General features: G+C 37.4%; 1 protein-coding gene across 1 annotated transcript; it reads left to right on the plus strand.

Annotated features, from left to right (window-relative positions):
- The first annotated feature begins 867 nt into the window (after positions 1-867).
- Positions 868-3,658, plus strand: RTL3 (retrotransposon Gag like 3). The gene is made up of 2 exons (XM_079123670.1): positions 868-957; positions 1,579-3,658. The coding sequence occupies exon 2, from the start codon at positions 1,783-1,785 to the stop codon at positions 3,646-3,648; it is 1,866 nt and encodes a 621-aa protein (XP_078979796.1). The 5' UTR covers positions 868-957; positions 1,579-1,782; the 3' UTR covers positions 3,649-3,658.
- Positions 3,659-27,473: the final 23,815 nt, after the last annotated feature.

Raw genomic sequence — 27,473 nt, forward strand, 5'->3', positions numbered from 1 at the left:
AGTTTATCCCATTATCCTGACTGATGTGGAATTGACAATTTTTAAAGGAGACTTGAGATCATGGCTGAGTTGATATGTGATTTGAGGTGGCCAAATACAACTGTCAACCCCACTCCTTACTGAGATGAAAATAGCTGCCCCTGAACCTTGCCTAAAATGGCCACATGGCTCATGCCCAGGGTATAATTGTGATCTGGCATGAGAAAAGAAATGAAGTACTAAGCAGGGTCACTTTGCAAGAGGCCAGTCCTTAGCAGGCTACCTGGGTGCTGCCTGGAGCTCCTGCACGGCTGAAGTAAGTCTGAGAACCCTGGGCCAGGACATTCAGAAAGTGTCAGGGGCTATGAAAGACTGCCCCTAGTACCCATCAAAAAAGGTGGCCTCCCAAGTAGTCTTACCCTATTATACCTAGCCTAGGTCTGTCCATGGTAAAGATTACAAGAAAACATTTCTAGGAGGGACCCTCAGAACTGAGTAGGTGGGCAGTGGAAGGGGCTGAAGGGCTGCAGGCTGCTCTCTAAGTGGAAATTAAACAAATGGCCCCGTGTGGATAAAGTAAGCGTAGGTTACGTGAGACAGACATAAAAAAAATCAAGTCTCAAACCGCTGTGGTCATTCAGAAATATTTGCAACTTTTCACAAGGGCAGTGGTATTACTCCCAATTTCCTGGCCAAATATTTATTAAGGTAACCAAGGACAGAGTACACGAGGCTGCTTCACATCAGCACAGCATCCTACTTTCCTTGTGGCTCTGAACTGTGAGGTACTGTCAAAAAAACTCTTCCACACTCGAAATAGCTACGTTACAGAGGAGAGTTGGAACGTGTTCTGGGAGTGGGTGTGTTTGTTTGAGTTCAGTGTGTGCAGAAAAGGCAAGCCTCCACAGCCATTCACACACTTCCCTCCTCAGCGATGGGTACGCAGACAGCCGAGCTCCTGCACTAAATCTCTGAATGGTAATGTACATTTATAAAGATTATTTTCTTAACTATTTTGAGGCATTTTATAAATAATATGCATGTGTCTGCTCAGTGCATATATATATATATATGTATACACACACACATATATATATATATATTTAGTCAACTTTTGCTTGTTTTCTCTTAGGGCTGGTCATGTGTGGTTACTTATGTGGTATGATTTCTGAGGTGTCAGAAAGAGCTGTCCCCTACCTCCTACCCTAGTGACCCAAAAATATCTCTTGGGTTGGCCCACCACAGAGCCTAAAATCCCCATATTGCTCAAATATTTGATTTAGTCACTGAGAGCAGCTGTTAAAATCCAAGGGTTGCATTGGGATATTAGGCAGACATTTGAAATTAAAGACCATGTAAAACAAAAGAATATGGAGAAATTGCTTCTAATATAATGTTAAGAATGCAAAATGACAGAAAAGTCTGGGTCAGGTGCTATTCTTAAAATGTAATGGGACCAGAGTCAGTATCTATGCACGAGTTCATGAATACGAGACTGTGGTAAGAGAAACCTAGCAATGTTGGACAGATTTTGTTCTGATTTATGTTGAATGAGTGCTTTCCACAGTTTCTGATCCTCAGCTCCCACTCTCTTCACAGTGTATCTGACACCTCCCCTTGCTGAGCTCCGGAGGCTCCCAGTGACCTCTTGGTAATCAGCCTTGGCGGGTCCCAAATCCCCACCCCTTGGAAATCTCTCCAAGCCTGACGTCTGCCTGTGAGCGGCTTTCAGAAAAGACCTTACAAGCACCCACCCAATCTCTCTTGGTAGCAAATTGCCAACCAAGCTCTTTTCCTCAAAAGATGGTAGAGGACTTAGCTGCCTCCTATATTGCTCTGAAATTGGAGAATGAAATTCTGCAGGCCCAAGTGCAGCGTTTGATGGAAGAAAATGCTGCCCTCCAGGCCCAGATCCCAGAGCTCCAGAAAGCCCATGCAGCCAAAGGGGATGAACCACTCCAAAAGCCCTCCGAGGCCCAAGAGCCACAGAAGCCCCCAGAGCCCCAGGCTCTCCCAACAACCTGGGAGTTCCAAGAGTCCCCAGAGATCCAGGAGCCCCAGGAGCCCCCAAAGATCAAAGAGCCCCAGGAGTCCCCAGAGGCCAGGGCTCCCCCAGCAACCTGGGAGTTCCAAGAGTCCCCAGAGATCCAGGAGCCCCAGGAGCCCCCAGAGATCAAAGAGTCCCAGGAGTCCCCAGAGGCCCAGGCTCCCCCAGCAACCTGGGGGTTCCAAAAGCCCCCAGAGATCAATGAATCCCAGGAGCCCCCAAAGATCAAGGAGCCCCAGGAGTCCCCAGAGACCCTGGCTCTCCCAGCAACCTGTGGGTTCCAAGAGCCCCCAGAGATCAAGGAGCCCCAGAAGCCCCCAGAGGCCCTGGCTCTCCCAGCAACCTGTGGGTCCCGAGAGCCCTCAGAGACCAAGGAGTCCCAGGAGTCCCCAGAGATTGAGGAACTCCGGAAGTCCTCAGAGCCCTGGGATACCTCAGCAGTCTGGGAGCTCCAAGAGCCCTCAGGGATTGAGGAGCCCCAGGGACCCACAGAGCCCCAGGAGCTCACAACCTGGAAGCCTACAGCATTCCAGGAGTCCCAGGAGGACCAGAAGCCCTGGGAGCCCCCAGATGCCCAGGATACCCCAGCGACCCAGGAGCCCCAGAATTCAGAACCCCAGTATCCCTCACATGCTGAGGAATCCCAGGAGACACCACAATGCCAGAAGACCTCAGCACACCTGGAACTCCTTGAGCTTCCAGTTCCCCAGGAGCCTCTGGAGCCTCGGGTGCCCCAGGAGCCCCTGGATCCTTCAGATACCCAGGAGTTCCTAGAACTCTCAGCACCACCCCAGGAGTCCCTGGAAGGCTTAATAGTAGTGGAGACATCAGCCACCTCAGAGTTCCCTCAGGCCCCCAGTGGGTTAGAGGTTGCTGCTCTCCCCCTAGAGTACCCTTTAGCCTTCAATGGGGATGCCCAGAAGCTTCCTGAATTCCTGATCCAACTGAATAGTTACATGAGAGTCAGAGGGCACCTGTATCCCACTGAAGCAGCCCTGGTGAGCTTTGTTGGCAATCGCTTCTCAGGTGAGGCAGGAAGGTGGTTTCAGCCCTTGCTGGATATACAAAGCCCCCTGCTGGAGCAATTTGAAAGTTTCATTCAAGTGCTCCTGGATACATTTGACAATCCAGAAAACTTGGAAGATGCCAACCACCACATCCGTCAGCTGTGCCAAGGGGAGGGATCTATCCACCAGTATGCTACCCATTTCCACCTCATTGCTCAAGAGTTGAACTGGGATGAAAGCACTCTCTGCATCCAATTTCAAGAAGGGCTTGCCAGTTCTATCCTAAATGAGCTGTCTCTCACAAGTTCAGCCACCAACCTATCTAATCTGATCACTCAATGTGTCAGTCTGGAAGAGAAGTTGAGTGGTGAGGCTGATCCCAATCCACCAGGAGCAAGCCCTTCTGAAGATAGAGATGGGCCTGAGAGTCCACCAGCTGAAAACCAGCCTGTGCAAGCTGTGAGTAATCGTCCACACCTCAGTGAAGCTGAACGGGCCCGCCGCCGTGAAGGCCACTTGTGCCTCTACTGTGGCCATCCTGGTCATTTCGCCAGAGATTGCCCTGTCAAGCCACAACGTGCTCAGCAGGCGGGAAACATCGAGGCCCGGCGGTAAGGGGGACCCCGGGCGGGCCAATCTACAAATACGCGTCCCCCTCTCTTCCAATATCCATGTCCCGTACCCTATGGCTGACTGTTGAAATCCGACTGGGAAGACGACAGTTCTTTGAGCAAGCGATGGTGGATTCAGGCTCCTACAGAAACAGCATTGACCATTCGGTGGTTCTTCGAGAGAAGCTGCCCATCCGCAATAACATCTTTCCTCTGATGCTCGAAACCGTTGATGGACGTCCATTGATTAATGGACCCATAACCAAGGAAACACCACCTGTTGAAGTCAAAATTGGAAACCACGTTGAAGAGCTCCAGTTTGACATTATTCATGCTCCACGGTACCCTCTGATTCTTGGAATCCACTGGCTTGAGACACACGACCCGAACATCGAGTGGAGTACCCGCACTGTGTCCTTTCCATCACGTTATTGTCACTACAATTGCTTCAGACACAGGTGGAATAGAAGACGTCGTGATGAAATAATTGCTGGGTAGATTCTGGGTCCTAGTGACTTCTGGCAACCTGTCTTCTGTTACCTCAGCTGTCATCAGCATTTGCTGCTCTGAATCTTCCACTGAACCTCTGGCTATGAACTAAGGCTACCTGTACAACGACCCTGCCTCTTGGATCATGGATTGAACCTGACGACTTTGAGCTGCTTTTTCTTTTTTCACTTACCTTGCATGATCCCCCCAACCCTGCATCATGTGGGGCTATTTTAATTACAATTTATACTAACAATATGCATGAGAATAGATATTAGAAACTAATACTGAAAAGTGTAGCTGTTAGATCCACTTGATTTTTTTTTTCTTACTAGGATTTTCTTTAGCATAAAATTGCATTTTTCAATAAAATTCATTTGCAAGTGATATTTTTAAAAGAATTAATAAACATTGGCAATTTCTACCCTTGTTTGAATTATTTCTTGGCTTAGCTGAGGGAGGGGGATGAGGAATAGAGGGAATTGGAAAGGGCTCAAAGTTTGGATGGGGTCCTGACCATTCCAGGAGTAGTAAGAAGTCACAGGGTGATAAGGTAAGGGGAGATGCAGGCATTAGGGAAGGGTTGGAGCTAGGATTGTTGGAGGTATGGAGGGATTAGGAGGAAAGTAGAGGTGAGATTGAGAAGAAGGTTTGGGGGAGATTGGGAGGAAGTGGTTCAAGGGAAGGCTGCTGGATGCTGAGGGGAGGGGTAAGGGGAGGAGGAAATTCTTACAAAATTAAAGGGAGCAATGACAGAGACATTGGACAACTTTGAAGGTAAGCATCTCGGATTTCACAAATTAACCAAAGAAGAGCATCAGAACAGGTAATGAGAGCCTCTTAGTGACCCAGCCCTCCCTGTAAATTGTTACGGTGTTATTCCCTATATCAGGGAAATTTGCCCTAGAACTTGTCCCTACTAACCTGCTCTTACCAGTAAATAGGAGCAGCAGTGTGGCAGGAATCAGCTTTTTACACAGGCAGATTGTTATTAGCCACCTTTCCTATACTTGCAGGTTGTCCTGCCCTGCTAGCCATGCTGCCTGCATGACACACCCATAAAACATATTCAGAGGAAGGAACTTATATCCTTGTGGACCTGAGATCTCTCCCTCTCCCTCCTTGCCCCTCCCCCCTCCTCTCTCTCTCTCTCACACACACACACACACACACACCCTACAGGGTCCAGGGGATGGAGGGGGGGCCTCCAGGTGCTATGTGAAGAATGGTGGAAGCAGATCCTAATAATTTTCCTGCATGCTTGCAACTTTCCTTTAAAACCATTTGAATGGGATTCTTCCTTTTACTTAGACAATTATCAAATAAATGAGCATAATCCTAGAAGGACACAGGGGAGAAATTTACCATTCACCGAGTGCTTAATATGTTCCAGTTACAAATTTAGACGTTTACAGACACAATATATCTCATCCTTTCTCAGTGAAGTAAGTATGTTTGTTCCTATTTGACCAATGAGCAGAGTCATAGCAAGGCTAGTTCAGTTGCCCAAAGATAGACAGTAAGTGTACCCTTTCCCTTACAGCCAGCCAATCTCCCCCAATGGTGAGGGCTTAAGGAGATTGTTGCAGCAGGGAGCTAAGTGGGATAATCCCTGAAAGGAGGAAAAACTCAGAAGGAAAACTGCAGGGACCATTTGGATAATAATTCAATTTCCCAGGTTCCCTTGATTTCACCCCCAGACCCCTCGTCATCCCTTGAACGTCTTTATTTTTTTATTTTTTTTTTTTTTATCTCTTGGAGGATTTCCTTTTCTTTAACTAGTGGCACAACCTCCTTTCAGATTCCATGGTAGTTTTCATGACAGGTTGAAGGTCCAGGAACAGTTACCTGCATGATATGTGCCTTACTTAGCAGCACCAACTCCTCAATTTCTCTGCCTAGCCACTTCCACAACCAATCTAAATTTTGTGCAGCCTTAAATTTCTCCTCTTCTAGTCCTACCTGGCCTCCTTTCCTTTCCTTAACAGTCTAACATATTTTGGCATCGCAAGAACCTTGTGGTGTGTGGGCCCTTCCCCAGGTATGCATCCTACAATCCCCCCACTTGCCCCCACACATACTTATCCTGAGAATAGGGACAGAATCATTTACATCCCTAACCTTGACAGCATAGCCTAACATAGTAACTAGTACAAAAAGGGGTCTTCATAGTAACTGATTCAATGACATTTGATTATCATTACCCAGAGAAATGGGCTTATTTGCATTCTATGGGTTTGTCTGCTTTTTTTTTTTTTTCTTTTTTATCTTATTCAGTTGTTCCAGTTGTTCATCCCTACTCCCAGGACCAAACACTATTTGTCAATGTATTCAATGAATTCAAGACAGAGAGAAAAAAGATCTTTAAATGGCCAAAAAGGAAAAAGAAAATCTTTTATTAGTCAAACTGTTCTACAGTTAGAAACACCAACTGTGTTTGATTTCCTCAGGATTGAGAGGACTCAAGGACAGTTTTATCCTATTAGGTTATATAGGCTTATTTTACTGAAGTGCAATTCTTTATCTCACAATAAGGATAAATTATCTAATCATAGAATCACAGACCTTGTAAATTGGAAAAGACTCAAGAAAACTAACCCTTAATTTTACAGATGAAGCTGCTAAGGAGTACCAGAGAAAGGAAACTTACTTAACGTGACTCAATATTAACTTGATCCTGACCTCAAATCCAGTGCTGTCATTTCACCAGGAATCACTGCTCTAACTTGATAGCTAAAAACTGAGTCTGTGGCCAGCACTAATCTAGGTACTCTGGACAAGTTTTAAACTATAACATGAGAGGGTTATAATATGGATATAAGGAACAAACAGCAAGTATTATATAGCTAGCATGAATAACCAAATGCTCAATTCTTTTTGAGGGGTGTGTACTGGGAATTAAACCCAGGAGACACTCTACTACTAAGCTACACCCCCAGGCCTTTTTAAAAAAATTTTAATTTTAAGACAGGGTCTGGCTAAGTTGCCGAAATTGACTTGAAACTTGCAACCTTCCTGTCTTAGCCTCTCAAGTCTCTGGGACTATAGGTGTGTGCCACCGTACCTGGATCAAATAACAAATTCTTTGATGGCAACAAATATAACAAATTGAAATTTAAACATGCAAGCTGATAAGGTTAACAACTTCCACGTAACTTGTTTTTTGTCAGACATCATGCTGGTGATGGGAGTCTTTTCAGTTGTCTACAACATAAATATTATTGAAAATAACATAAAAATCAAAGAAATGAAGCCCACTGAATTGGGGTCACTTGCCAGGGGCTGTGCTGCTAGAAAATGGTGACTCTTAAAAGAAAGCCCTAATCTGTATCACTCCAAATATAGGGTTCTAAACAATTTTGCCACACAGCTTCTCAGGATAAATGATCTTTACTCTTTATTAAACATCTTAATAATATTGATTCACTAGATGTGAGTTCTATTGCCCTACAAAAAGATATTAATTTGTTAAATCAGTCATTAATCTGTTCATTCAAAAATAATGTATTGAATGTGTGCTATGCATCAGGCATAGGAATAGGGAGAAAGGAGAGAAAATGAAGAGGAAGAAAGGTACAACTATATATAATGTATGAATTATGATTCTTACTCTGACTACAATTTAACTGGGGAAGCTGTTGTGTAGCATAGTACTGATATCTAGAGAAGAGAACACTAATTCTCCTGTGGACTGAAGAACTGCACTTTGAAACGCGTCTTGAAGGAACCACGCTGGAAACAAGACACGGGGCAGGAATTTCTAGGCTGAGTAAAGTGCAAACGAAAAAGCAAACTGGAAGAAAAAGGCACGGTGTTTTCAGAAAACTAGTTCTGTGTCACTGGAGAGCAAGGGCGTGTGTGTATGTGTGTGTGTGTGTGTGTGTGTGTGTGTGTGTGTGTGTGTGTGTGTTGTAGAATGTAGGTGGGGATATAAAGCTTAACAAGAAGGTTGGAAGTCTCAAGTTGAAGATCTTATCTACATGGTTAAGGAGCTCAAATTTTATGTCCTGGACAATTTGGACTAGGATATTTTTCTGTTTTTTATTTTAGATGTGGGTATTTTTTTCTCTCCTGCTGCAAGTTAATGCATACTTATCATTACTTATTGCAACAAAAGCATATGCCTGGAATTGAAAACATAGAAAAACAAAAGTTTTCCCTTTCTCTTTGCCCTCTGTCTCACAAGGTAAGAGTTAAGTAGGAGGAAAACATGATTAGTGTTTATTTTTAGTAATTTGATAGGGGTATGGAAAATAACAAGAGAGAAAGTGACAAAGTACTCCAACTTTTTACCATCTTAGATTTTATGCAGATGGGATCAAACAATCAAAGGCAAGTAGTTAAAAGTAAATTAAGTTTAATTTTCTCAAATATTTATTTTGAGGAATTATTGTGAACAAGGCACTAAGGTAGACACAAACATATAAAAGAGAATGTCCTTATCAAGAATTTTACAGTATAATAATAGACAAAGGTTCATAAATGATAAAAACTACCTTTTCATTTCATTCCTCTCAGTTCCAAATTTTAAAGACTCTCTATATGGAGAGGCCTTTTTTTAAAAAATAAATATTCTGCAATATTTGGCACAGAGGAAAAGAAAATAGTTCCCTCTTTTGCTAAATTTTCTGAGTTTAAATTTAAAAAGAAAATGGTCTTTCTGTATTTTTTAACCTCTCTTTCTGGTATGTTATTTTTAATTTTTTCATATTTCATAATATTAAAGTATTCCTTGAGTAGTCATGGTCACTACATGGAAGGATTTATTTGTGTTCCAGTTCTTAAAATACCTGTATATTTCTAAAAGTATATTTTAAAAGGTTTTGTAGGAATAATTTTTAAAATTATTCATATAGTAATCTTTGATATCTTTAAGCTATTAGATATGTATTGATCTAGTAACTTAGATATCAAAGATTACATAACAAGAGCAATATAGGTGTTAGGAAATTAGGATTAAACTTCTATATTTGTCATTTACCCACTGTATGACCTAGTTCATTTACTAGATAGATATGCATGACCTATTTCATTTACTAGAAGATAACAATACTTGCTTTTTCTATCCAATGAAGTTAGAGAAAGCATCAAATGAGAAAACTCGTTACAAAAATATGAAACATGCTAAGTATATAAAAGGTTTTATTATATTGAGTTTGTAATAATGAACCCTAGGAACTTTGAGTACTTAAATGCTTATTTAAATTTATTTTAATTTCACAGATTTCTGTCTCTAGTAAGTATTTCTTTTATGCCAGGATTTTATGGGCAATCTAAGCAAAATTCAGTTAGGTTTGATATAATTATTGTATAAGCAATTTTATAGTATTCTCAAAATCAAAGCATTGACCTATATACAACACTCTACAAGAAACCTGGATTACCTACAATGCCAATTTATTCCTGCAACATGTCAACTAGATGATAACTTACTATAATTAGTCAGAGCTTATTTTTCATTTTTTAGCCTGACCTAGAGAAAACAAGTCAGAACAGACTAATTTTTGTGTCTCCACAAAAAAAGAATTGAATTTAAAAATTGAAACCCACAAAGCGGTTACCTTTTCCTTTTCCAATTTATATGATTTCTAGGTTAAAAAAATAATTGAGAGTTAAAAGGTTAAACTGCACTGATCTCTGAGTAATGTCTAGAGGAAACAACTGCCATCATCATTTAACAGGACTAACAGGACCTTGCCTCAGTTATTATTCTGCCTCACAGTGATTCAGATGTATGAGAAAGTTTGGTGAAAGGTTTTAGGTTGGAGAATGTGGGACATATTCCAACCAGGTTGGTGGGGAAGTAGGGGGCAGGAACAAATGCCAACAGTAGTCAACTAACTGTGTCTGACTTGGCTCAAATGGAGGGGCCATTATGTATTCTGATACATATGAAAATGGGATATGGCACAGACACAAAGAACATTCATATGCACACAGGACATCTGGCAACCTAAATTTTGCATGAGAAAAAGAAAGCATGAAATTTTACAACCACATAGAACAGAATGTCTGAAATGCTATAGCTTAGCTCACTGTTTTTCTTGGTCTTTCACATTGCTTTCTTCCTGTCAGTTATACCACAGATACCACATAATAGGCAACAAGTGAACCAGCTGCATTGCCTTTGAAGCTCTGCTGATTATTAGAAGAAAAGCTGACAAAACTCCAATAAATTAAAGGCATTCCCCAAAAGGTAAATATGAAAGGGAATTTCCATATTTCAACTACATGTTTTTAGTATCAGGGATTGCACCCTGAGGTGCTTAACCACTGAGTCACATCCCCAGTCATTTTTCATTTTGTATTTTGGAACAGGTTATCGCTGAGTTGCTGATGTCTTGCTGAGTTGCTGATGTCTTGCGAAGTTGCTTCGGCCAGCCTCTAACTTACAATACCCCTGCCTCAGCCTCCAGAGTCATTGGGTCAACTATTTTTAATGCCATCTTCTGCTATAAAATTGGACATGTGTTGAAGAAATGGGGGAGACACCAATCAGAGCCAAGTCAAAATAAAGAAACACTTAAGAATTAATAATATTTTAATGAAAAATAGTTGTGTATGTTTATTTTTATTTTTCAATTTTATTTTTAACTAACATAAAACATAAAACTTGTAAAAATAACGGGGCACCATGTAATATTATATACATGTATACATTGTGCAATGTTCAAATCAGATTAAACATATATATCTCCTCAAACATTTATCATTTCTTCATGGAGAAAACTTTCAAAATACTTTATTCTAGCTTTTTGAAATTCACAATACATTATTGTTATCTATAATCATCCTATAGTGTACTAGCCCACCAGAACTTCTTGCTGCTGTTTGACTGAAACTTAGTACCCATTGATCAACCTTTCCCCATCCCTCCATCCCTGCTACTTTCCCCAACCTCTGCTAACCACTATTCTACTCTTAACTTCCGTTAGATCACATTTTTAAATTCCACATATGCATGAGATCATGCAGTACTTGTCTTTCAATACCTGCTTTATTTCATTTGACATAATTATCACAGTTCCACCCACGTTGCTGTGAATGGCAAGATTTTACTCATTTTTATGGCTGAATAGTATTCCATTGTGTAGATGTATATTTGCTTTATTCATTCATCAGTTGAAGGACACACAGGTTGTTTCCATTTCTTGGCTATTATTAATAGTGCTGCAGTAAACATGGAGTACAGATGTCTTTTCAACATACTGATTTACTTTCATTTGAATATATATCCAGAAGTGGACTTGCTAGATCACAAGTTTTTTGAATAATAGCCATACTGTTTTCCATGACTTATAAAAATTTACATCCCCACCAACAGTGTCCAAAGGTCCTTTTTAAAAAAATTTTAGTTGTCGATGTACACAATACCTTTTATTTATTTATTTTTATGTAATGCTAAGGCTCAAACCCAGTGCCTCATATGTGCTAGGCCAGCGTTCTACCACTGAGCTACAACCCCAGCCCCACCAAAGGTCCTTTTTTCCACATTCTCCATACTACGTGTTATCTTTTGTCTTTTTGGTAATAGTAATTCTAACTGAAGTGAGGTGCTATTTCATTGTGATTTTAGTTTGCATTTCCATCATTATTAGCGATGTTGAGTATTTTGTTCATATACCTGTGGGCTACTTTCATGTTTTCTTTTGAGAAATGCCTATTTTGGTCTCTTGCTCATTGTCGAATGAGCTTATTTGACGTTTATGCTGTTGAGTTCCTGGTATATTCTGGGCTTTAAACCCCTTGTACATGTGTACATCACAAATGTATTTTTCCATTCTTTAGATTGTCTCTGTAGACTGTTGATTGTTTCTTTTGCTGTACAGAAGCTTTTTAGTATGATGAATTCCCATTTGTCTGTTTGCTTCTGTTTCCTGTGCTTTTGGATCTTGCCCCCACAAAAATCCTTTCCCATTACGATATCCTGAATCACTTCTATGTTTCTGTTTTCTTCTAGTACTTTTATAATTTCATGTCTTATATTTAAACCTTTAACCCATTTGAGTTCTTCGTAACAAGTAAGAGCGGTCTAATTTCATACTTCTGCACATGGATACCCTATTTTCTCAATGGCATTTATTGAAAAGAAAGCCATTCTCTGATTTATAGGATCAGAACCTTTGTCAAAGATAGTTGGCTGTCGATGTGTGGAATTATTTCTGGGCACACAGTTCTGTTCCATTAGTCTATGTGCCTGTGTTTATGCCAATGCCATACTGTTTTTATTACTAATGCTTTGTAGGATATTTTGAAGTCACATAGTCAACTTTGTTCTTTTTGCTCAAGATTACTTTGAGTATCAGGGGACTTTTGTTCTTCCATATGAAATTTAGGATAGTTTTTCCTAGTTCTTTAAAGAACCTCACCGTACTTTGATGAGTACTGCATTGAATCTGTGTATCACTTTTGGAATATGAATATTTTAGCAATATTAATCCTTTCCATTCATGAATAGGAGAGGTCCTTCCATTTTTGTCTGAGTTTTGTACTTTTCATTGTAGAGATCTTTCACTTTCTTAGATATATTTATTCATGGACATTTTCTTTTTGTAGTTGTGAATGGGATTTCTTCCCCACCAATTTTGTTATTAGTGTATAAAAATGCTACTGGTTTTTATTTGTGGATGCTATATTGTGGAATACTACTGAATTTGTTTATCAGTTCTAATAATCTTTTAGTGGAATCTTAAAGGTATTTTTCAATATAGAAAATCATATCACTGGCAAACAGGAATACTTTGCCTTTAGTTTATTTCATCTTGACTAATTCTCTATGATTTTCAGTACTATGTTGACCAATATCAATTAAAATGGGCATTCTTTTATTGTTCCAGATCTTAGTATGACATAGTCTACGGGTTTCATATATAGAGCCTTTATTATGTTGAAATATGTTCTTTATATATCTAATTTTTTCAGAGTTTTTATCATAAAGGGATGTTAAATTTTAGCAAATACTTTTTCTGCATCTATCGAGATGGCCATATGATTTTTGTCCTCATTTTATTTATATTTTATATTGTATTTATTGGCTTACGTATATTGGACCATCCTTGCATCCCTGGAGTAAATCTCACTTGACCATGGTGAATGATCTTTTTGATATGTGGTTGGATACAATTTGCTAGTATTTTTATTGAAAATGTTTGCATCTATGTTCATAGAGATATTAGTCTATCTTTTTTCTTTGTGTCCTTATATAGTTTCAGTATCAGGGCAATGCTGACCTTATAGAATGACTTTGGAAAATTTTTATCTTTCAATTCTTCGGAATAGTTTGAGAAGAATTGGTTTTAATTCTTGCTTAAAATTTGATAGAGGTCAGCAGTGAAGCCATGCAGCCCTGGACTGTTTTTTAATTTTTTTTCATTTGTTCTAATTTGTTATACATGACAATAGAATGCATTTTGACACATTGTACACAAATGGAGCACAACTTCCCATTCCTCTGGCTGAACATGGTGCTGAGTCACACCAGTGGTGTAATCATACATCTGTACAGGGTAATAATGTCTGTCTCATTCTACCGTCCTTCCCATCCCACCACCCCACTCATCCCCTCACTTCCCTCTGTCCAATCCAAAGTTCTTTCATTCTTTCCTACACCCTGCTCCCCAACCCCTACCCCCGCCATGTATTAGCTTCTGCTTATCAGAGAAAACATCAGCTTTGATTTTTTGGGATTGACATATTTCACTTAGCATGATGTTCTCTAGTTCTCTTCATTTACCTGCAAATGCCATAATTTCATTCTTCATTAAGGCTGAGTAATATTCTATTGTGTATATATACCCCAGTTTCTTTATCCTTTCATCTGTTGAAGAGCATCTAGGTTGGTTCCATAAGTTAGCTATTGTGAATGTGAATTGAGCTGCTATAAATATTGATGTCAACACTGGACTTTTTATCTCACTACTGATTTTTGGTCTTTTTAGGCGTTATATGTTTTCACAGTTCAATTTCAGTAGGTTCTGTGTTTCCAGAAAATCATCCAATTCTTTTAAGATTTCCAATTAATTTACATATAGTTGTTCATAATGTTGTCTAATGATCCTTTGTATTTTTGTAATGTCTTTGTAATGTCCCCTTTTTCATTTCTGATTTTTAGTTGGTCCTCTCTTTTTTTTTCAGTCTAGCTACAGGCTTGTAAATTTTGTTTATCTTTTCAGAAAACCAACTCTTTGTTTCATTTATCCTCTGTATTTTTTGTCTCCATTTCATTTATTTCTTTCTGACCTTTGTTATTTACATTGTTCTACCTGTTTTGGGTTTGACTTGCTCTTGCTTTTCTAGGTTCTCGAGAAGCATTATTAGCTTGTTTATTTGAAATCTTACTGTTTTGATATAGCCATTTATTAATATAAAATTCCCTCTTAGTGCTGCTTTTATTATATCCCATAAGTTTTGGCATGTTGTGTTTCCATTATTTCAATAAAGTTTTAAATTTTAGTTTTTATTTGTTCAATGAACCATTGTTGGTTTTGCATAGTAGTATGATGTTAAATCTCCATGAATTTGAATAGTTTCTGAAGTTATTATTATTTGTTGTATGAGGGATTGAACCCAGGGCAATTTGCCACTGAGCCACATTCCCAACACTTTTTATTTTTCATTTTGAGACAGGGTCTCACTGAGTTGCTTAGGGCCTTGCTAAGTTGCTGAGGCTGGTCTCAAACTTGATATACTCCTATCTCAGCCTCCTGAGTTCCTGGAATTACAGGCAAGCACCACTCACCCGGCTGAAGTTTCTTTTGTTGTTAATTTGTATCCACTGCAGTCAGAGATGGACTTCCACTTATTTCTGAGATCAAGCACAGAAGACAAAGATATCTCCTCTCATCACTTCTGTTCAAAATTGTAGAGAAGTTCTACAGAGAAAACTTTGGTGAAGGAAGGAAGGGGTAGGGAAGGGAAAGGAAGGGGAGAGGAGATGAGATAAGAGGAGAGGAGGGAAGAGAGAGAAGAGAAGAGCATCATTATTGGGGAGGAAGAAGGGAAACTAGTAATACATAAGCTGGGACCCAGGGATGGGAAGGAAGTGTTTGTGGTGACAGTGGTGAAACAAGGTCCCCGACAGTACATTCCCTACATTAAATGAGTCCACTTATGACTTCAAGTACAGCTACGGAAGATAGTTTTATGTGAGTTCAGACTCAGGCATGTACAGTGTCTTTTTAAAAAAATTTTATAGACTGCATTTTGATTCATTGTACACAAATGGGGTACATCACTTCCTTTCTATGATTGTGCACGATGTGGATTCATACCATTCATATAAGGAAGTATAAGGGAGTCAATGCCAGGGGTAATCCTTAACTAATGCAGAAACTGATAGATAAATGGTCTTCTTCCCAGTGTTAATTATGGGAGGCTTTTTCTGTTTCTGTGATGTCTTGGCAGAATCAAATTCCCATTGCCTTCACAAATAACTTCAATAGTGCCCCCTAACATTGATATTTCTTCAATGCCTTATGCTCTCTGCTTCTTTTTTACTGCTTCTTAGGCTTCTGGATAAATTTGTGACACTCAGGTCCTCATCTCTAGCTCTGTTTTGAGGGAACCCAAAGAAATATAAATGGGGTTAAATACAATAGAGAACATGGCGTATCCTTCAGGTGTGAGAGAGGGATTTACATACTATGGAAAAATGTTGAGATTGCATTTTAAAATGCAGTTAGGATTCAATGAAGAGTTTCAGGCAATAATCATAATAATGATGATGATAATAAATGTGTATGTTTGTGTGTTGGATTCAAATGTTTTGGGAGGTGCTTGGGGGAGGAATTGGAAAGAGACTGCTCCAAGCTTGAGATTCTCAGTGTCCCAGTCCTGCCATTTACTTATTATGTGACCTAATTATTTCAGAGTTTCTTTGCTATCGATTGAGAGGAAATTCAATACCTGCAAAAGAACACTAGTTTGGAGCCAGTAAACATGAGTTTTAATGAAATCCAGCTTTGCCTTTTCACAGCTGCGAAATCTCAAGAAAGTCCCTTAATCTCTGCAAAACTACTTCCTCATTTGTCAAATGAAGACAGTTACACCTCCCTCAGGAGGCCTATGGGAATATCAAATGAGACCAAAAAACGAGAACATATTTTAGAATCTATAAAACACCAGGACTTTTAAAATAATTATGAGGCAGGTAGAAACATCATGCAACTGACATATGGAAGGAAAGAAATTGTTTTAATGTGTCTTAATTCGGGTACAATGGTGCCAAGTTTGTTGTATTAAGCCACGTCATACTTACAGAAAACTATGTTCCTATATTTCACCAGGGCTGATACTCCAAACCTTCCAAGAAAAAAAAAATCTGAATATCCACCTCTTGAAACAGCTGGAGAATGCAGAATAGTTCCCATTCCTTTTTGCCACCAACTGGATTATGTGGGATGGCCTCCATTTGACCTTGAGCACCTACAAGTGTCCAAGCCTTGGGGTAATAAGCTGTATATTTGTTGGTCATTATTTTCCTCTAAGAATGCATTACTAAATGGGAAAAAGTAGGGAAATCTCAAATGACAGGACTTTTCCAATCTACTATTAGTTGCCAACATCTGGGTGAGCCATTTATCAGTGAAATAGCAGGCATACCAACAAGAGATTTGATAAATGAATTTGGAAATGTCACACAACTATGTCTAATCATAATTTAATTATCGGCATCAACCATCTTGCCATTTTATGGGAAGAGTATGTAAGACATCCCGCTAATAGAGAACATTTGTTGGTAATAACTCAACTTCTCTTAAAAATGGTTTCATCAATTCTTAATTATAAAAGTGTGTGGTTCATATGAAGTCTTAAATGAAGAAGGAACTCTGATACAGGACTTCATTAAGGAGAGAGTTGTATAGGGGTAAAGGACTCAAGAATAGCTCTAGTTGGGATTGAAATGAAGCCTCAATAGGACTATTGCAAATTTGTAATTATTCCCTTGACTCCTTTCAGTCCAGCCATGCAATAAGTATCCTTCTTCAAATAACTTTTCACCTCCATCACATGCCAAAGCAGATAATTCTGCTTTTTTAGGTCTTCTTCTCATTTTAGGAACTATTGAAGGAATAGATGCTGCTATGAATATGTCAGTTAGATAGAAAACCTTTATTATTTGCCTTTCCCATTCCCACATACTCTTAAACTGGTTATAGTAATAAATCAGAAATAGGGGATCTTTTTTTCCTATCAAGTACTATCGATGCAGAAGAGGAAAACTATGGGTTTATAAATAAGTCAAAATCATCTTTAGTAATTTTCTGAAGTTTTTCATGGAGGTATGCAGAGATTCAAGTTCTCTGCTTTTTAAGTTCAGAAAATGAAACAGTTATCTTAAAATGAATGTAAAAATAATAATATATTTTAATAATATATTTTGAAAGCAAAAGAGAGTTACTTGGAGGGGAGAGCACCTGGATTAAGTGGTGGTAGAAAGAAAAAACAAAAGATAGAAATAAGCACCCATTTTTCCCACCCTGAAGTGCATCCCCACACTCTTAAATACTGTGCATTATCAGGAAGTCTCCTCACTCCCACTGCTACCCCCTAGATTCTAAGAAATTCCTAACCTGCCCCAAGCCCTACAAGTTGTATGCTTCCCTGTTCTCTGAATTTGGACTGTCTTTCAAGTCTTTGAACGATACCTTCTTTCCCTGCAATATCCTCTTTGATTTGGCCAGGTAGTTATGCTGTGGTTGTTTGGTTTTTTCCAAGTCCCTGGTATTTTTGATCTCCAGCCACACGTATCCTGGGTTTTTAGATAGTTTCCAGGCTTTCTCTGAGTTATTGACTTTTTAAATTCTACCTCCCAGGCTTTTTTCCTACCCAATGTCTGCATTTTGTCAATGTTCCATTTTCAAAATTAGAAAAACAACCTAATGGATTTCTTTGGTTTTTCATCTCCCTAAATGATGTTGAGTTTTCTGGAATTTCAAAGTTGAAAGGAACTCTAGAGTTCAACAAGTATACCTCACTTGTGAGAACTTTAATCTCCCCTCAAACCCTCAAACCCCCAAAACCCCGGACTGTGGACTCCTCTGATTATTAGAAAGTCCATTCGCAGATTTAGCTCTCTTTCTTCTTTTTCTGTATTTTCATGTTTTGTTTGCTTGTTGATTGTGTTAGAAATGGAACCCAGGACTTGATGCATACCAGGCAAGCAATTTACCATTGAGGTATACCCCCAACTGAGATTTAACTATCTTTCCTCAAGCAGCTTCTGCCCTGGGACCACACAGAACAAAACACACCATTTCCCTATGACAACCCTTCAACTATCTTTGTAAAGGTATATTATCCCCTACCCTACCCCAAACCATTTGCAAGTTAGACAAACCTAGTCCCTTTTACAGTATATGCTGTATTTTCAAAGATCTATAGCAAACATAGTTTTCCCACAATAATTGTATTATCATTATTAATATTTAGTTTCCATCCAAAAGGAGAAATCTCCTACCTTGGAAAACTGTAATTATCTTGTGAGCATTTATAAATATACTTGAATTTATACTGATATTTTAGCTTTTAGCATAAATTAATTTAACAATAAAAGAAAGAGCTACTGACTGATATGCTTTGCTTAAATGTCAGCAACGAATCCACCTCACTTGCTCTCCACCCCCAGAAGGCTAGATAATATTGAATTTTTCCTCTATGGAGTTTTCATCACTGTAACATAGTTTTGAAAGTATTGGTTTAATTCTGCATCCCTCCATAAACTTTAAACTCCAAGAAAGCAAAAAATAAAGAATAAAGCTTGCTACCTGCAGGTGCTAACACCATGACTAGTGCACAGAACCCTCACAGGTATTTGTTTAGAGAATACATGAATCAAAGAGCTTTGCTATAGTCGAGGTACTGAAAGGGACTTCAGCTGCCTCATTTTTCAGATGGGTAAGCTAAGGTCCAAAGAGATCAAGGGATTTATCCAAGATTACACAGCTGTTTGGTAAGAGAATTATAATTTTAGATTTTGACATCCCTCCCTCTCCACTTATAGCCTATGATTTGAGGTCATGTTTGTGTAGTTAATCCAGGGGCTTTAGCTATGCTAGTGGTCAAACTGTATAAAAGATAGCCCTCAAAAATTATTCCTCTCTCTATTGATTTTCTGAGTATCAAGTTAAAACCATCTCTAAGTGAAACTATATTTTTTAAAAATTTGTTTATACAGTGCCACTGGTTTAAGTTGAGAAATCACAATGCTCAGACTCTGATGTCCTGTTCACCATGGGATTTTCACAAAGGTCAAAAGAGAAAAACAAAATAGACCAATAAAAGTTTCTTGATTAAGAAGATCTGTTTAACTGCTTGCTCCCGAGGTTTCACTGCTTTAGATATGCTCTACACAACAGAGTAGCCACTAGCCATATTTGAATGAGAATGTGAATTGAGATGTGCTATAAGTATAAAATATATACCACACTTTTAAGACTTGCTACAAAAAGATGTGAAATATCTCACTATGAGTTTTTTACTGGTTATATAATAACACGATAATACTTCAATGTGAGGCTAAATAAAATTAATATTACCCCTGTAAAAACTTTAAATTACATGTGACACTAACTCATCACTAAAAATTCTCATAATGTTAGAAAAGGAGTGGTTCTTCCTCAACTTGATAAACATCCACAAAAATCTAAAGTTAACATCATATTCATGATGAAAGGATAAAGACTTTTCCTTAACGAACAGGAAAAAGGCAGGATATCTACTTTCACATATCTTATTCAAAACAATACTGAAAGTTCTAGCCACTGCTTATTGCAAAGAAAACAAACAAAAACCACTTTTTTGGTGTGGAATTGTGGATTGAATCCAGGGCCTTGCACATGCTAGGCAAGCATTCTATCACTGAATTATATCCCCAGTCCTCAAAACCATAAAAATTTCAAGGGGAGAAATAAACCTGTCTCTCTTTACAGACATAATTGTCTATACAGATAATTCCAAGGAATATATATTTTTTAAAACTTCTAGTAAAGCAAGTTCAGAAAGGTCACAGGATATAAGATGAATAGAAAAAGATTAATCATCTTTATACATATTAACAATGAATATGAGGAAATTGAAATTAAAAACACAATACCATCAAAATGAGTCCTAATGTTATGTATAAATAAAAAGAACCAATAAAATCCCCAGAATACCAAGGAAACATTACAACTGACGTCATGAAAGTACAAAGGATCTTTAGAGATTATTGTGGACAATCACAGGCCGACAAATTTGATAACCTAGAGGGAATGGACAAATTACTAGACACGTACAGTTTGCCAAGAACAAATCATACACACACACATATGTATATAGAGAGAGAGAGAAAGAGAGAGAGACAGAGAAAAAAATCTGGCCAAACACACTGGTACACATCTGTAATCCTAGCAAATTGGGAGGCTGAGGCAGGAGGATGACAAGTTTGAGGTTTGAGGTCAGTCTCAACAATTTAATAAGGCTCAGTCATGAAATAAAAATTAAAAAATACTGGGGGCTGAGGCTGTGGCTTAGTGGTAGAGCAGTTGCCTGGTATGTGTGAGGCACTGGGTTCAATCCTCAGCACCACGTTAAAAAAAATAAATAAATAAAATAAAAGGTATTGTTTTCATCTACAACTAAAAATTATTTTTAAAAAATACTGGGGATGAAGCAGTCAAGCACTGCTGGGTTAAATCCTCAGTATGGGGCAGGAACAAGAGTGAATATATATATACATATTTTTTTTTTCTGAACAGACTATTAATAAGTAATGTTATTGAATCAGTAATAAAAATATTACCCATCAAAGAAAAGCCTAGACAGCTTCACTGTTGAGTTCTACCAATCATTGAAGGAAGAACTAATTCCAATTCTCCTTAAATTATTCCAAAAAATAGAAGAGGAAGAAATTCTACATGGTCAGCATTACCTTCATAGCAAAGTCAAATAAGGATACAATAACAACAACAACAAACAGGAAAACTACACGGCAATGTTATCAATGAACATAGATGCAAATACTATCAACAAATACTATCAAACTGAATATAAAGTACATTAAAATCATTATTCATCGTGATCAAATGGGGTTCATCCCAGAGATGTGAAGATGGTTCAACATACACAAATCAATAAACATGATACTCCATATCAACAAAATGAATGACCAAAACTCTATGATTATCTCAATAATTTCAATTATTTCCATCTTATTCAGATGCAGAAAAGGCATTTGATAAAATTCAACATCCCTTTAATGGAAAAATTCTGAATGAATTAGGTACAGAATGAATGAATCTCAGGACAATAAAGTTCATATATGATAAGCCAATAGCTAATTTTATACAGAACAAGGAAAAGCTGAAAGGTTTCTCTGTAAGATCCTGAACAAGAAAAGTATACCCATATGCACCAATTTTATTAAACATAGTTCTAGATGTCTTATCCAAAGGAATCAAGCAAAAGAAAGAGAATGCAATCAGGATAAATAAAAAAGAGGAAGTCATATTGCCATTGTTTGCAGATGACATGATTTTATACAGAGAAAACTCAGAAAATTTCATAAAACTATTATAACAAATTCTGCAAAATTACAGGGTCAGCATGCAAAAATTAGTGGTTCTGCAGGGCATGAATGTGTTGCACACCCATGATCCCAGCGTTTTCAAAGGCTGAGACAGGAGGGTCACAAGTTCAAAGCCAGCCTCAATAACTTAGATGAGCTCTAAGCAACTTAGCAAACCCCTGTCTCAAAAGAAAAATTAAGAAGTGGTTGAGGATGTAGCTCAGTGGTTAAGCACACCAGGGTTCAATCCCAGGTACCAAAAAAAAAAAAAAAAAAAATTAGCAGTGTTGCTAAATGTCGGTAGCCAATTTCCTGAGGAAGAAAATCAAGGAAGCAATCATATTTACAATAGCTACAAAAAAAGCTCTTAGGAATAAATTTAAGTAAAGAGGTAAATATCTTTACAATGAAAACCATAGAACATTAATAAAGTTAATTGAAAAAAACAGACTAATGGAAAGACATTCATGTTCATGGATTAAAAGTGTTCCTACAATGTCCATATGACCCAAAAATAATCTATAAATTCAAAGAAATCTTACCAAAATTCCAATGACATTCTTCAAAATAACTAGAAAATACTATTCTAAAATTTTAATGAAGCCATCAAAAATATATTCTAAGACATTGTGAGCAAAATTAACAAAGCAGGAGGTATGACATTATCTGACTTCAAAATAAAATACAAACTATTGTAATAAAAACAACATGGCATTAGCCTAAAAATCGACTCACACCAGACCAATGAAACAGAACAGAGGTCCTGGAAATAAACTCATGTATAACCAACTGATTTTAGACAAAGGTACTGAGAACATGCTTTGGATAAAGGACAGTTTTTTCAATAAACAGTGCTGGGGAAATTGGATATTTACACACAGAAGAACGAAACTAGATCCTATCTCTTACCAGTTACAAATATCCACTGAAAATGGATTAAATATTTAAATGTAACTAAGAAGTAAACACTGCGATAGCATGGATTTTCTTTTACAAGACCCCAAAATCACACGAAATCAAATCAAACATAAATGGGGTTTCATCAAACAAAGTAGTTTTTGCACAGCAAGAAAAAAAATCAGCTGAGTGAAGAGACAACCTAGAAAATGGGAGAAAATTTTGGCAAACTAAACACCTAAAAGGGGCTAATATTTAGGACATATAAGGAACTACAAAAGCTCAATGGCAAAACAACAACAACAAAATAACCACATTTTAAAATGGGTCAAAATCTAAACAGACATTTCTCAGAAGAACACATACATGCAGCCAACAGGTTCTTGAAAAAAATGTTCAACATCACTAATCATCAGGAAATTTCAAGTCAAAACCACAATGAGATATCACTTCACTACAGTAAGCATGTACATTATAAAAAATAGATAACAAGTGCTGATGAGAGTATGGAAATAAAGGAACCCTTGCACACTGTTGGTGGCAATAAAAATTAGGACATCATAATGGAAAACAGAATGAATTTCTTCAAAAGATTAAAAATAGAGCTAACTTATCATCCAGCAATCCCATATCTGGGTATATATCCAAAGAAATGTAATTAGCATGTCAAAGAGATATCTGCACTCACATGTTTATCCCAGCACTATTCCAATAAACAATAAATGGAAACAGCCTAAGTGTTCATCAACTAATCACTGGAAACATGGTACATATGCACAATGGAATACTATTCAGTCATAAAAAGGAATGAACTCCTGTCATTTGTCACAACATGGGTAGAAATTGAGCTCATTAGTTTAAATAAAATAAACTAGGGAGACAAATACCATATCATCTCACTCATATGCGGAATATAAAATTTAATGTCATATAAATTGAGAATGGCTGGATCATTTTACATTCCCACCATCAATATATGATTGATGAGGAGAGGGAGAGGAGGAAAGGATGGAAAGAGATTTATCAGTGAATACTAGGTTACAGTTACAGTTAAATAGGATGAGATGTTCTGGTGTGTTTTTGTACAGTGAGATGATTATAGATAACAATTTTGCACTTCATATTTCAGAAACCTGGAAGAAAAGGAATGTTTATGCAATGAAGAAATAAATGTTTGAGAAGAGAGATATATTTAAACTGATTTAATCATTACACAATATATACATGTATCAAAACATCACATTGTACCTGACTAATATGTATAATTTTGTTGTTTTTATGAATTAGTTAAAATGCATTTTAAAATATATTCAGAACAAAAATAATGCCATTTATAATCACCCTGAAGAAAATGGAATATTTAATTTTACCCTTAAAAAGCATGTGCTGGACCTTTATGCTGAAAATTACAAAATGCTAATGAAATATATGAGAAAACACCTAAATAAAATTAGATATATTGTGTTAATAGATTGGAACATTCACCATACTAAAGACAACAATTATCCTCAAATTCACTTACAGATTTAATGTAATCCCTATCAAATTTCCAGAAAGTGTGGGACTAATCACTCCACCTGGTATTAAGTGTTGCTATTAAGCTACAACAATTATGAAAGTAAAGTACTGCTGAAGAGATAGACACAAAGATCAATGGAAAAGAATAGATAATTCTGCAATGGATCCACACAAATATAACCAAGTGATTTTTGACAAAGATGCAAAACCCATTGAATTGGTGCTGTGGCAACTGGATAACCATGGGGGGAAAGCACACCTTATGCAAAAAGTAACTCAAAATGTATAATAGATTTACATATAACATGTAAAATTGTAAATCTTTTGGGAAAAGATCATGAGAGAAAAGTCTTCAGATTCTAGGGCTAGGTAAATTGTTCTTAAAGTTGATACCTGAAGCACAAGAGAACAAAGAAAAAATTAATAAATTATATCTCACCCAAACTAAAATCTTTTGCTCTTTAAATGCCCCTGTGAAGAGGATGAAAAATGTGTTATAGACTTGGAGAAAATATTTGCCAACAGCATATTTGACAAAGAACTGGTATCTAGTACCGACAAAGAACTCTCAAAACACTACACTTAAAAATGATAAATTTAGGAATTAGGCAAAAGACATGGACAGATATTTTGCTAAAGAGGATATATGGATGGCACATAAACACATGAAATTTTTTTCAACATAATTATCCATGAGAAAAATAAAATTAAAACCGCACCTATTAGAATGACTAAAAGAATAGTGACAACATCATATGCTGGCAAGAATGCAAAGAAACTATATCAATCATTTATTGAGGGTGGGAATGTAAAATGATCCAGTCATTCTGTATAACTGTCAATTGATTATAAAAATAAAAATGTACTTATTATATGACCCAGCAATTAAACTCTTATGCATTTATTCCAGATAAATGAAAAATCAAGTTCATAACAATTTTATTTCTAACAGCCAAAAGATGGAAACCAAGAAACTGCCTTTTGATGAGCGAATAGTTAAACTGTGGTATACCCATACCATAGAGTACCATGCAGGAATAGAAATGAATAAATTATTGAAACATACCACATATTTGGACCAACCTACTGGGAATTATACTAAAAAAGAAAAAAAAAGACTGTCCCTAAAGGTCCTAAGTTATGATTCCATTCTGCTATGGTTTGTACATGAGGTGTCCCTGCAAAAGCTCCTGTGTCAATACAGAAATATTTAGAGGTAAAGTGATTGGATTATGAGAGCTGTAACCCATTCAGTCCATCCTAGTTTGAATGACTGTGTGGGAAATGTAGGCAAGTGGGCTGTAACTGGAGGAGGTGGGTCACTAGGAGCATACCTGGAAGGGTACATCTTCCCTATGGTCCTTTCCCCTCCCCCCGCCCCCCACTCTGCTTCCTGGTTGTTATGTCCTGAGCTGCTTTCCTCCACCACACACTTACCCCATGATGTTCTGCCTCACCTTGGACCCAGAGCAATGGAGTCAGTTGCCTGTGGACTGAGACCTCTAAAACCATGAGCCCCAATTAAACTTTCCCTCCTCTTAGTTGTTCTTATATTTTGGTCACAGCAACAAAAATCTAACTAAAACACAGTTGCATAACATTCTTAAAATGCCAAAATTATAGATATGAAGAGGTTAGTGGTTGCCAAGGATTAGAGGTTGGTGGGTAGGAGGTAAGTGGGTGTGGTTATAAAGGGGCAACACAGGGCTGGGGTTGTGGTTCAGCACTTGCCTAGCATGCAAGAGCACTGGGTTTGATCCTCAGCACCACATAAAAATAAATAAATAAAAGAAAGATATTGTGTCCATTTACAACTAAAAACATTTTTAAAATAAAAAAATAAAAAGTAAAAATAAAGAGGCAACACAAGGGTTTCTCGTCATGATGAAGTTTTTCAGTGTCTTGACTGTGGTGGTGGAAACATGAAACTACTCATGTAATAAATTTGTATAGAACTAAATACACACATGCAAATGAGTACTAGTTAAAACAAAGATTTCTAAAAAGATTGATGATATGTGTCTATGTCAATATTTGGTTTGTGCTCTTATACTGACATTTTGAAAAATTCTCGTTGAGGGTAACTGGGTAGAATGATACACAGGATCTCTCTACATTTGTTCTTACAACTGTATGTGAATTTATAATTGTTGCAATAAAATTTTCAATTAAAGAATTATGTGGTCCTCATTGACTTTCTTTTTGATATCTCTGCTCTAGAAATTATACCTTCATTTTCTAAATAGTGGACAGCCTCCAAAATGAAAAGAGATTCAAATGTTAAAATCATAGATTAACTAAAACTCTCTATGATTATATTGAACTTAAAAACCATTTGTATTAACACATTTTAATTTGAAAATTCAATAACAGAGCAGGATTCATAAAACATTGTCTTGTGATGTGAAAGTAAATTTTGATGTAAGTTATAATGTAAGTCTCCAGAGACAGAATATATGGAAATGCACCTGAAACTACACAACATAACTAATTATAATCTCTACTGTATATACTTTGCCACAAAGCATGTCACATATATTGTCTAATTTGTTCATTGTAAGTGTTCAATCTTACCTATAGGAAGAGTTGTCCCATTTAACAGACAAGAATATAGTTAAGTAAATGGAGTGTAAGTGACTCACCCAAGGTCACACAAGTAAGTAATTCGTGGAATCAGGACTTCAATCCAGTCTACTGATTCAAACATACCACAAAATTATCAAATCCCAAATGAAACTTTCCTCCTTCATTTGTATTTCCAATCTCCACAAATAGCTACCTATTTCAACTTATTTCAATGTCACCATTCTTTCTCTTACCAAATCCCTTTTGTTTGATTAATTAATTTATCTTTGAAACCAACCACCAGCAACCCCCCCTCAGTATCTGCCATGTTTAGTTTTACTTCTACAATTCCTCTTTTTCAAGTCCCTTTTGAATTTGATTTTGGATATCTTCCTCAGTTTTTATCAAGAACTTCTGAAGATAATTTTTCTATCTGTTCCCCCGGTTTGTTTCTTTAAGGAAAGGGATTTTTAAAAAAGCAGACAAGTCTCTCTGTTCAATCTGGTTAAGGTAAAGTCCAAATAATTTACCTTGACAATTAAGTTTCTCCCATGAGGCCAACTCCTGTACACAAACCACCTAGGTAATTTTGGGTAAGGTACTCAAATTCACTAATTCTCATTTCCTACTTCTATACAACTGGCATAATAGTAATTCATAGTATGTCTGAAAGAGTTAAGTGATATAGTATATATTTAACTGTCAGGTACTTGTAAGTGCTCAATAAATGCTAACAACTAGTAATAAATAGTATTTCCCCCCAGCCACTTGTCTCACTCACGCCTCCACCAGGCAGCTTATACTCCCAGCCATTC

The sequence above is a fragment of the Sciurus vulgaris genome, assembly GCF_902686455.1.
Source record: "Sciurus vulgaris genome assembly, chromosome: X".
Taxonomy (NCBI): domain Eukaryota; kingdom Metazoa; phylum Chordata; class Mammalia; order Rodentia; family Sciuridae; genus Sciurus; species Sciurus vulgaris.